This window comes from Pseudorca crassidens, chromosome 10 (genome assembly GCF_039906515.1).
Source record: "Pseudorca crassidens isolate mPseCra1 chromosome 10, mPseCra1.hap1, whole genome shotgun sequence".
NCBI lineage: Eukaryota > Metazoa > Chordata > Mammalia > Artiodactyla > Delphinidae > Pseudorca > Pseudorca crassidens.
In genome coordinates, this window is record NC_090305.1 from 58,909,544 (window position 1) to 58,922,027 (window position 12,484).

The 12,484-nt window shown below is 41.0% G+C and overlaps 1 protein-coding gene and 1 pseudogene across 4 annotated transcripts in view; both read left to right on the forward strand.

Annotated features, from left to right (window-relative positions):
* OXSR1 (oxidative stress responsive kinase 1) overlaps nt 1–12,484 on the forward strand; it is a 101,669-nt gene that overhangs the window by 86,265 nt on the left and 2,920 nt on the right. For all 4 annotated transcript variants that reach the window (XM_067753803.1, XM_067753804.1, XM_067753805.1 and 1 more), the window contains 6 exons: nt 979–1,014; nt 6,136–6,270; nt 7,582–7,646; nt 9,564–9,616; nt 11,293–11,361; nt 12,221–12,285. In XM_067753803.1, coding sequence (XP_067609904.1) covers nt 979–1,014; nt 6,136–6,270; nt 7,582–7,646; nt 9,564–9,616; nt 11,293–11,361; nt 12,221–12,285 — 423 coding nt within the window. The remainder of the gene's footprint in view (nt 1–978; nt 1,015–6,135; nt 6,271–7,581; nt 7,647–9,563; nt 9,617–11,292; nt 11,362–12,220; nt 12,286–12,484) is intronic.
* On the forward strand, nt 1,097–6,128 carry LOC137231633 (protein phosphatase 1 regulatory subunit 14B pseudogene; annotated as a pseudogene).

Consider the following 12,484-nt stretch of genomic DNA (forward strand, 5'->3'; position numbering starts at 1 on the left):
TACACAGTGACTATTCAGTTGTAAAGAGCTATGATTATATGCAACTTATTCTCAAATGGTACAGGACTGATTAAATATATATATTTAAAAAGAGAGAAAGTGAACACTAAATAATAAAGCACATGAGGAAAAAGGTTAGTAATGGATGAATCTGGGTAAAGGGTATAGCAGTGTTCTTTGTATCATTCTTATTCTAACAACTTTCTGTAAGTTTGAAATTATTTCCAAACAAAGTTTTTTTTAAGGTTTTGTGTTGGCTGTATACTTGCTGTAACCCATTAGCTGTTGCCTGTACCTTGATTCTCCTTAATAAAATGGTAATGAAAATTTTAAAAACCTAAACTGACCTTATAAGAAGTCTAAATTCACACTTGGTAGAATTTACCATAAATTGACGTTTGTTTAGAGATATGTTGTTGTTTTATGTATTCTCCAGTGCCTGTATCCAGAATTACTACTAACTTATGATTTACTGAATCAATTTAGCTTTAGATTTTCATATGGCATATTGTAATTAGTATTTCAATTTTGGCTCAAGAGTTTTCTTCATTAAAGCCTATAATCAGAATTACTCTGCTTTAAGAATGTGTTGGATAATTAGCTCGAATGTTTACATTTGGTTTGAGATATTATGCACATAATATGTTCATGATTAGTAGAAAGAATTGAACTTTGAAGAATGTGACCTCCCTACTAACTGATAGCTCAGTCCCATCATGTTTGCTTATAAACCTCAAGTTCTAGACTTAAAATACCATAGGTATATTGATGCGTTACAGGCTACCTGGACAAAGAATACAGTAGTATCATGACAGTTTTCTTTTTCCAGAAAACTCTCACTAGAGTTACCGATGAGTTAATTATGGATCAGAGTGAAATGGAGTTGACTTGCATTTCAACGTTCCGTGCAGTTTGGAACTGACTACAAGTAACCTGAGTTTTCAGTTAACAAGCCTCCTTTTTTTGTATTTCTTTTAGTCTCCCAGAGTGAAAGACTCATTAACAAATTCTGAGGTAAGTAGTTGTGATTATTGAATCATTAAAGTATATGTGCTTTTGTTTTGGTTTGGTTTTAATGTTAAGCACACTTTTTGGTATGTGCCTAAACGGGAATGGGAACTTATGCCAGTCGAATTTTATTAGAGCTATCGATTCTGAGTTTGAATGGATCTTTGCAGTAAATGGTGCCATTGCACTCATTTTAAAAGTGGGCCTAAGAACCCAGAATGTTCTTTTTTGCTTGCTTGACTTTATGAACGGCTATTTTTATCTTGGGCTGCTTAAAGTGGAAATTAGTCTTTTTGCATTAGCCTGTCCAGGAATCTGTCATATGCTGCCTTTGCTTTTTGGACTTTTTTCCTCAGCCTCTTGTCAAATAGATTCTGATGTCTATAGTTACTGCCTCAGTGTGATAGGGAATCCTACTAAACAGACGCCTGTTAGGCTGGCCTGCCTTATGCTCCTTACCTAAAGAAAATAATCATCTCGTGAGTATTCAATATTTGGTTTAATGGCACACATGTCTTGCTCTTAATCCAATTTGTTCTTGCCACATGCTTAAAAGTAACTATTTTTTCCACTTCATTTGTATATATAGTAACATAATTATGTACAGGATTATGTTTAAGACTGAAAATACTGTACCTCAGCTTATTACAGGCTAGCATCTGACAACTTGAATTAGAACTGCTATTCACTAAGATTTCTGGCTCTTCTTCTTGGTATGCTGTAGAATTGCATTTTTCTGCCCCTTGAAGTTACTCATGGCCGTGGCAGTTACTTTGGCCAATAAAATGTGAGCAGAAGGAAGAGCCACATTGTGATTCCCTGGGTTCCCTTGCCCCTGCCATCATGACCTGCATCCCTGCTGCAAATTTAGGTACCAAATTTAGCCTCTGCTGGCCACAGATGGACTTGAAGTGTGTGCAAGAAATAACTTTATCACCTCACACCAGTCAGAATGGCTATTATCAAAAAGACAACAAGTGTTGGTGAGGATATAGAGAAAAGAGAAGCCTCGTGCACTGTTGGTGGGAATGTAAATTGGTGCAGCCACTATGGAAAACAGTTTCTCAAAAAATTAAAAACACAATTATATATCCCACAAATCGACTTCTGGGTATTTTCCCAAAAACACTAATTCAGAAAGATATATGCATCCCGTATTCATTGCAGCATTATTTACAGTAGCTAAGATATGGAAGCAACCTAAGTATCCATCAACAGATGAATGGATAAAGAAGATATGATATATATGTATATATACACAATGAAATATTACTCAGTCAGGGACTTCCCTGATGGTCCAGTGGCCAGGTCTCTGCACTCCCAATGCAGGGGGCCCAGGTTTGATCCCTGGTCGGGGAACTAAGGTCCCACATACTGCAACCAAGAGTTCACATGCCACAACTGAGGATCACACATGCCACAACTAAGACCCAGGGCAGCCAAATAAATAAATAAATATTTTTTTAAAAAAAGAAAGAAATATTAGTCAAAGAAGGAATGAAATCTTGCCATTTGCAACAACATGGATGGACCTTGAGGGTATTATGCTAAGTGAAATAAGTCAGAGAAAGACAAATACCATATGATGTAACTTATATGTGGAATCTGAAAAACAACAAATGAACAAACAAAACAGAAATAGTCTCATAGATACAGAGAACAAACTGGTGGTTGCCAAAGGGGAGGGGCGTGAGGGGAATTGTGAAATATGTAGGGGAGATAAAGAAGTACAAACTTCCAGTTATAAAAAATAAATAAGTCATGGGGATGTAATGTACCGCATAGGGAATACAGTCAATAATATTGTAATAACTTTGTAGGTGACAGATGGTAACTAGATTTATTGTAGTGATCATTTTTTAATATATAAAAATACCAATCGCTATGTTGTACACCTGAAGCTAATATACTATTGTAAGTCGATGAATTATACTTCAGTTTTTTAAAAAAGGAAAATAATTCTAAAACAAGCAAAATGTTTTCAAAAAAGTAATAACTTTTGTTCTTGTAATTTACTGAGAATTTAAGATTATTTGTTACGCTCTAACTTAACCTATCTTGACTGATTCCTAGTTTCTCAAAAATTGAATGGAAGGGTATTTTACATATTACCCAGACTTATTCTTTTTAGTCTCCTCCTTGTTCCTTTGCCTAAATAGCCTCTCCACGTGAACTTGTACATGCTCATAGTCATAGTCTCATGCTCATAACTTTGTTGTTGTTTTTTAAATTATGATAAAATACACATAACATAAAATTAACCATCTTAACCATTTTTAGTGTGCAGTTCACTGACATTAAGTACATTCACACTGTTGTGCAACCATCCCCACCATCCATCTCCAGAGTTCTTTTCATCTTGCAAAACCAGCTCTGTACCCATTAAACAATAACTCCCTATTCTCTCCTCCCCCCAGCTCCTAGCAACGTCCATTCTATTTTCTGTCTCTGAATTTGACTACTCTAGGTACCTCATAAAAGTGGAATCATACAATATTTGTCCTTTTCTGACTTGTGTATTTCACTTACATAATGCCCTCAAGGTTCATCTATGTAACATGTATCAGAATTTCCTCTTTCCTTCCCTTTTAAGGCTGAATAATAGTCCATATTTGTGTGTGTGTGTGAACCGCATTTGTTTAACCATTTATCTGTCAATGGGCATTTGGGTTTCTTCTACTTTTTGGCTATTGTGACTCATGCTGCTATGAACATGGCCACACAAATATCTGTTTGAGTCCCTGCTTTCAATTCTTTTGGGTCTATACCCAGAAGGGAATTGTTGGATTATATAGTAATTCTATTTTTAATTTTTTGAGGAACTATCATACTGTTTTCCATAACGGCTGTACTATTTTACATTCCCACCTGCAATGCACAAGGTTCCAGTCTCTTCACATCCTCTCATTACTTTGTTTTGTATAACCTTTCTGTCTTGATTATAGGTATACATATATGTGTATGCAATTTGGAAGCTGTCTCTTTGAAATAGTGCTAATAGTTTTAAGCATTTTCAAAACTAATCTTAAAGTTCTGTTTTTCTATCAAAAACTGGAACCAATGACTAACTTTTGGTTTCCTTTATGTGAAGCTAAGTAAACACAAAATTTTACTTCCTTGTCTCCTTGTTTTGCTTATATGATAACAGCTATTAGACCTCTCATTGCCCTTCTAATTTTTTTCCTCTTTTAACTCTAAATTTTGGCCATTACATGATATCATTTTCCCCATTACCTTATAATTTTAAGTATGTTTAACTTGAATTTGTACTCAACTTCGATCTTTTTTCCCCATTACATAACTAAAATTTTCAAACATGCAAAATAATGTTTAATGTCTATGTTAGTTATAAAGCTTCACATCCATTTTGAAAAGCATTGCAGTTATGTTAAGGAACCATTGGTTGATTTTCTTTTTTTTATAAGTAATGGAAGGTCCCCAACATAGAAAAATGTCATTTCTATAATTTCATACTATATACTAAATCTGTATTTTGTAGGTGCTATTTTGCTGGGCAAAGGGGATAGAATAGATGTATTTAAAAATAAACAGGACACAAAGAACTACTATTCTGAAGAAGGAAAAAAAAGTGGACTACTGATATTTGTTACAACATGACTGACTCAAAAACTAAGTTAAAGAAGCCAGACACAAAAAGAGTGCATATTATAAAATTTGGTTTATATGAAATGTCCACAAAAGGCAAATTGATAGAGGCAGAAAGTAGATCAGTGGTTGCCTAGGGCTGGGTGGGGGAGCCGGAGTTAACTGTAAATGGGCACGGGAAGAGTTGATGGAAGTGTTCTAAAACCAGATTGTAGGGATGTTTACAGAAGTAGAAATTCTCTAAAAATCACTTGAGTTGTAGGCCGGCGCCGCCCTTGCCGCGGAGCCACGTGGAGACGAGATCACGAGCTAACCTGAGCCAGCGGCCGAGGCAGCTGGCGGGCGTCCCAGAGGTGGCGGCGCAGGGAGGGGCCCGACGCACGCACTTGGCCCTGGCGGCCGCCCTGGCGGACAGCGGCCCCACAGGGGGCATGGTGTTGGTGGCTCCGGCCCCTGGACCGGGGAGTGGTGGCCCAGGGTCCCGCGTCTACTTTCAGAGCCCCCCTGGGGTGCAGGCTAGGGCCCGGGCGGCGCGGACGATGAGGGCCCAGTGAGGCGCCGAGGGACGGTCACGGTCGAGTAGCACTGCAAGGAGCTACGGAGGCGCCTCAACCTGGAGGAGTGGATGCTGGAGCAGCTCACTCACCTCTAGGACTGCCAGGAAGAAGAGATCCCAGAACTGGAGATTGACGTGGATGAACTCCTGGACATGGAGAGCGATGATACCCGAGCTGCCAGGGTCACGGAGCTGCTGGTTGACTGTTACAAACCCACTGAGGCCTTCGTCTCTGGCTTGCTGGACAAGATCCAAGGCATGCAGAAGCTGAGCACAGCCAGAAGAAGTAAGGGTCCTCGACCCAGGTGAACCGTGGTTCCCACAGAACAATCGCTGCCCCCCCGCAAGCTGGTAACAACAGCAATACCAGTGAATTTCATGGGATGTAAATTATACCTCAAAAAGTTCTTAAAAACAAAAAAGCGGGACTTTCCTGGTGGTGCAGTGATTAAGAATCCGCCTGCCAATGCAGGGGACACGGGTTCGATCCCTGGTCCGGGAAGATGCCACATGCCGTGGAGCAACTAATCCCGTGTGCCACAACTACTGAGCCTGCGCTCTAGAGCTGGCGAGCCACAACTACTGAGCCCACATGCTGCAACTACTGAAGCCCCCATGCCTAAAGCCCTGTGCTCCACAACAAGAGAAGCCACCGCAATGAGAAGCCCGCGCACTGCAACGAAGAGTAGCCCCCGCTCACCGCAACCAGAGAAAGACCGCACACAGCAACGAAGACCCAACACAGCCAAAAATAAACAAATAGATTAATTAATTAATTAATTTAAAAAGCATAGAGATATTTGACTTCCATTTGAAATAGGTGTGTCTTGGGGATGTAGAGATGGGCTGGTTCACTACACAAGGACTACTTTAAAAAGTCTCTCTGCGGCAGTGCTTGCCTGTCAGCAGGCCCGCCTCCCTTTCCTCTCAGCTTAAGCAGCACTGTGTGTGTGTTTTTGTTACAGCTGTTTTCAACAACTGATCCTGTGGGTACTTTACTCCAAGTTCCAGAACAGATTTCTGCTCATCTACCTCAGCCAGCTGGGCAGATGACTGCACAGCCAACTCAAGTCTCCCTGCCGACCCCCGCGGAGCCTCAGGTACAGCAGGGATGTGCTTTCTTTCGTGGTCAGCCATCCGGGTGGAGGCAGAGGGTGGAGGCTAACGTGGACCGCCGCCTGGTGCCATGAGGGTGATGTCCTGGTAGATTTTGAAACAAGTTAGAAATCTGTTTTCACGGTTTTAAATGTATGCAGATAAGAGTTTAACAAAGATCACACAGGTTTCATTTAGCAACAAAATAAGTTAATGATGGAAATATTTCAAACAGCAAAAGTTGGGGGGGGGCAGTAATTTCTTGTCAGCTTTTTTTTTCCTCACACGAAGGCAAGGGGTTTTGCCCACTGAGGCGGCTCAGTGCCCCGGTGGCTCCTGCACTCAGGAGGGACGGCGCTGGGGGGTCTGGCGCCCCACGGCTCCCGCTCCCTCTCCCTCGCCCTCTCGGATCGCTGGGGAAGGCTGTCTCACCCAGGGTGCGTCGTCCCCCACGCCCCGTCCCCGGAGCACTGTTTTCATCTGCATCCCAGTGGTTCTCTGCCTTTGGAGATCACTGCTCTGAGCTCTTCCAGTTAGTCACATTCTAACTTCATTTACCTTTTCTTTGCCCAAGTTTTCCATTTCTGCCCATCATATGGGAAAAGATACAGTTGTCTTATGAAAACTGATGGAAAGATTGGATTTGTTTTATAAACGGCTTAAATAGAATGTATATCCTCTGTAAGGCAAGGGACAGCTGCATGGTTTTCAGAGAGGATTAGTTTGGTCATTAGAAGATGTGGAGGGACTTCCCTGGTGGCACAGTGGTTAAGACTCCGTGCTCCCAATGCAGGGGGCCCAGGTTCAATCCCTGGTCAGGGAACTAGTCCCACATGCATGCCGCAGCTAAGGAGCCGGCGCAACCAAATAAATAAAATAAAATATTTGTTTAAATTAAAAAAAAAAAAGATCTGGAACCTCCCGGGTGGGTGGTTTTGTGCGGGGTAGCCAGTTTAGACCTTACTGGCAGATGTGTTGCCACTGGCAGATTTTTTAAAGGGAAAAACCCAGCTTCGTATTCTTCATGCTTATATAGAGGAAGAGAGGTCTGAAAAATACAAAATTAAATGTGGCTGTGTATGGAATTTCGTGTGGGTTTGAGAATTATCTTTCTCATCATGTTTGACATTGAGCTCTTGTTGCTGCCTTGTGGTACATGTCCTCCCGCAGCAGGGAGTGTCCTAGGGACTAGGATGGCCACACCTGGAGATGAAGAAAATTGATGCCAAGTGGACGATTCTTCTGCAGATGAGCATTAGTCACCTCCATGCTTAATAGTCCAGGCAGTGACTTTATACCTTTCAATGCTTTTTTAGGCTCTGTCTTCAGGAGCAGGTTCACAAGAAACCAAGATCCCAATCAGTCTAGTACTAAGATTACGGTAAGTAGACATTCTGTTGTTTTCTGAATACTCTGAATATGCTGATTTCTATTTGAAAGTTACTCCCCTTCTAGTAGTTCATGCCTGAGAGTAACTGGATAGGATCGTGTGTGTTTGCTTGTGGGTGTATTATTTCCCTCAGAAATAATAGCAGTAGTGTGAGGACCTGAATTAGCATTGACTCATTCCTCCTTCCACTTGTGAATTCCTAGTCATCTTCTCAGTATGACCATAATTAGAGTAGAGGCAGCAAGACTGTTTGGGGAATGTTTTGATTTTACCACTAACAGTAATGAAATTATGCCATAAATGTGAAGAAAGCAGATCTGGTTACCTTTTCTTTATAGAAGCCTACTCTGTATACCTGGACTCAAATAGTTCTGAATTAATACAGTGTCTTGGTAATCTCATCCTATTTTAACTGTACACAAAGAATGTTATTTGTCTCTTTTCAAAATTTTGTTTTGAAAGCTTACAGCAGTTAATAGAGAGTATAACAATTCTATTTGACGTGTGCTTCAGGAGGGGAGAGGATACTTGTAAGTGATGTAGTTAGCTTTTTTTTTTAACATCTTTATTGGAGTATAATTGCTTTACAATGGTGTGTTAGTTTCTGCTTTGTAGTTAGCTTTTTGAAGGGTGCTTTTTAGTGGACTGTGTTCCAGACTTGTTTATGGAAGAGGAGGCTAGATTCTTATTCTCACTTATGAAGACTTTGAAGTTAAATGACTAGGCAGTTCAGTTTAGCATATTGTTATCTTTGAAGGTGTTTGTGCTTGGCATGACAGTCACATCACTAAAGTGATAATGAACACTTGACCTTCATTTTATTCAGCTTTCAGACTAAGTACAGCAGTATTAGCTATTGCGCTAAGATACTGAGAAAAAGAGAAAATGAAATGCAATAATCAAGTCTGTGTTGGAAGTTGATTTGTATTGTGTACTTAGCATAGCTAAAAACAAGTTTCAGTAGTAGACATGCAGAAGTGTAAGTCTGTGTAGACAAGTGCAAAGAGACAACATGAGTGAGAAAATCACTGTGGGGCAGGATGTGTTGGATTTGGATAACTATATTTTAAGCACAATTTCAGTAACATCAAGTATGTGTCAGATAGACCTAAGCTCCCTGAACTGTTTAGATAAAATGGATTTGGGTCCTAGTAATCACTCATGTCTGCCTTTAGACATAATATTCTAATTTCTCCATCTTTAACCAGAACCTCCAGGGAGCTTAGTTTATCTCAGTACTTGGTGTGGTGTGCAATCTGTAACTATCTTTCACCAGTCACATTTTAATCTCTGGAGCCTTATATTAACTCTGCTGCCAGTATGGGCCCCATTTCTTTCCCCGTCTTCTCTGCCCACGCAAATCCTTCCTATCCATTAAGTCCTATCTAAAATACTACTTCTAAAGTTTTTCCTCATTATCCCACTCTGTGTATTCTTTATCCTTCTCCTCTGAACCCCTGTGGAATTTGGGGAAGCATCATGTGTTTCATTCTATGAGTCTAGTCAGACTGATCACCAGTGGTGGGTAAGGCACTCTCCTAGGCATAGGGGTGTGGGGGGTAGGAGTGGGGATAAGGAAGAAAAGGGCATCCTGTATCATGTTAATCACACCTCCCTGTGCTCATACAGATATTCCTCTTAGTCTAATATGATCATCTTAGTGGGAATAAGGATGGGCATGGGCATATATTGACTGGTGAAGGACATAAATTAAAAGGGTTGTAGAACAATTAGATGATCACTCTGAGTTGTTTGCTCTGAGCCCTCAGTGTGAGCTCATTAGGACAAATCATACAGTCTATGGGACAGAAAGATCTTTCTCTTGGCATAGCTTTCCTGATATATGTGGGCGGACCCTGAATGCATAAATTCAGACATTTATTTTATACATTTTGTTTTCTTTCATAGGAATTCAAAAAAAGAACTAAATGATATTCGATTCGAATTTACTCCTGGGAGAGGTGAGGCATCAAAACATTGAAAACAAAATAACTGCTCATTTGTCATTTTAAGGAAATGTGTGAGAAGTTTCTGTCCTCTAGATATATTTTCCTCTTAAAGGGTGATAAAAATGTTCCTGGCCGAGAGGTTTTGGGGGGCATATGAATAAAATTAAAATGCAATTTATTTACTACTACCTCATTTAGAAAACCTAGTATAATACAAAGAGTATTGAATATAACTCTAATTTACTGCTTACTGTATGGCAGACATTGTGCTAATCAGTATCTCATTAAATTCTCAAAACTGCCCCCTAAGGAAAGATTATTGTCCCCACTGCATAGATGATGAAATCAAGGCTTAGAGAGAGTGAAGTAACTGGTTGCAGTTCCCACAGCTGAGAAGAGGTGTAGCTGGAATTCAAACCCAGATCTTTCGGAGTGCAGAGTTCCTGCTCTTATCACTGAACGTGGTTGTCCTCCATGACAATAAAGAAGCAGTAAGGCTTCCAGTCCCCTCCCTCCCAGCTAAAGCTGAGCCCTGTCATTGCAGTTTCTGGCCGTGAACTTCTCCCAGGGACAAGGCTTATTTTCTTTCTTGCCTTTGTTACTCAGGATTCGTATTTGGGAAGTGGCCCGCAGCCAGCTGGTATCCGTCCTGTGTGCCACGCTTAGTCTTCCTGCTGTCTCAGTATCATGAGCAGTTCACTCAAATGCAGAGAACAAATGCACATGTACAGAGATGTATCTGTTTTCCTTTTTAAAGCCAGGCAGAGTCACATTTTAAGGTACTCATTCAAATCGCTGGTCTTTGGCAAATGTATGTGCACAGCCCCTCCCCAGAGGTCCTCCCATTCCCTCTGAGGGGATCGGTGTTCAGGCCTCGGGAAGGAGTCAATTGGAGATGAGGTTAATTGATGGTACTCTGTCCTCATCTTTTTAGTTTCTAGTTATATACCCATTGCTCAGACAGTACAACCTATAATAATTAGATATGAAGGAAGACCCACCAGAATAAAAAAAGAAAATTATTTTAGCAAAAAAAACAAAACCAAAAAAAAAAACTGGGAGTATGACCCGCAAAGAGAAGAGATTACAGTTTGTTTTCTTAAGATTTATGGGGGCAATTCCCTGGCGATCCAGTGGTTAGGACTCCGCGCTTTCACTGCCGGGGGCACACGTTCAATCCCCAGCTGGGGAACTAAGATCCCACAATCCACACGGTGTAGCCAAAAAAAAAAAAAAAGAGAGAGAGATTTAATTGGGACTAAATTATTCTGCTTTATTAGCCCTGGAGGTGTTATACACTCACCATCACGTCTCAGAGCTCATAGGGCTGGCGTCCAGGGTTGTCCTCAGACTAGTAGTTTCTTCTGCAGCATCACTATCAGGTGCTCTTCCGACAAAGGCAAGAACCCATCTAAAGTACACCATCATTTAGAACGTTATCTTTACGTTGAGCTGATATTTGCCGTCTGGGTGATACAGGTTCCGCCCTCTACCTAGACCTGTGATAGTCCCTCACTTGAGATAATCCTGGTGGGAGGAGAAACCTTTATGTGGAGGAAGTCCCCCCGCCATCTTGGTTCTGTGGATTTAACAGCTAGCTTTGGTCTGGCTGTGCCAGCACCCACTCTGAATGTTAGCAGGGACATGCGTGCACAAGAAACGGAGCACCTTCTTCTTTGTCCTTGCAGATACAGCAGAGGGTGTCTCTCAGGAACTCATTTCTGCTGGCCTCGTCGATGGAAGGGATTTAGTAATAGGTAACTACTTTGTGCTCTGCCTTTGTGTCGCCATCTCTCTGCTTGTATACTTAGGATCTAGAAAATCAGGCTTTGATCCCACTGAGTAGGTCTAATGGTTCTTGGAATGGTTCTTGGCTTTGCTGAAATAACAGGTATTGGGGACAGTTCCTTCCTTACAAAAAAGAAAATCTCACTTCTGAGTTTTCTTTGTGACCCCCAGTGATAGTGAGTGAAAACTTACCCAGGTCTCTGGGAGATCGTAGAAATGATGACAGAAGTTACAGGTTAGAGTAAGCTTGGCCATATCTAATCCATTTTGGAGAATGAACGCTATCCTTTTGGAGCTAAGAGTTAAGCAAAAATCATTACAGATTTAGTCCTAAAAAAAGCAGGAAGTAAGAAAAGGCACAGTCGGGCCACAGGTGCATTTTACTGAATTAAAAGACCATTGCCTAGGACAAGTCAACAGAGCTTTAAAGGGCCAGATAGTAAAGTAAATAGTTTAGGCTTTGTGGACCATGTAACAGTCTCTGTTTTTACACTCTTCTTGGCTCACGGGCAGAACAGAAACAGGCTGAAGGCCATAGTTGGCTGATTCCCAGTCTAGGGCTTTCTGGCCCATGAATAGGCAAATCATACCTCTTTCACCCCAGTGTCTTTCCTAAGTTAAAAGAAAGTTAATTTGACAATGATAAGATTTATTTGTGCTGCTTGGAGTTGCTTTTAAAAACACCTTGTATTTAGGGAGCGATTTATCTTTCTGCTTCCATTTTGATTGTACATAGACGATTGTGAACTACCATTTAAGTTGTTAAAATGTGGTTGAAATGTGGATTTACTTAGCTTCTCATTACTTTCTCTGTTTGTATGATTACAGTGGCAGCTAATTTGCAGAAAATTGTGGAAGAACCCCAGTCAAATCGATCTGTCACTTTCAAACTGGTATTCATCCCTTCCTCTGTGTTAAACCATCTCACGTTGTACACACCAGCAGCCTCTGCAGACCAGCTTCCATATTCCCTGAGTGATGAGAATATTTAAGTCTGGTGGATTGTATTTGTTTAACCTCCCCATGCCCTGGGCTGATACCGCCCTTCATTGGCTTCCCTTCCCCTCTCCCTCTCCTACCCGAGGCCCTTGA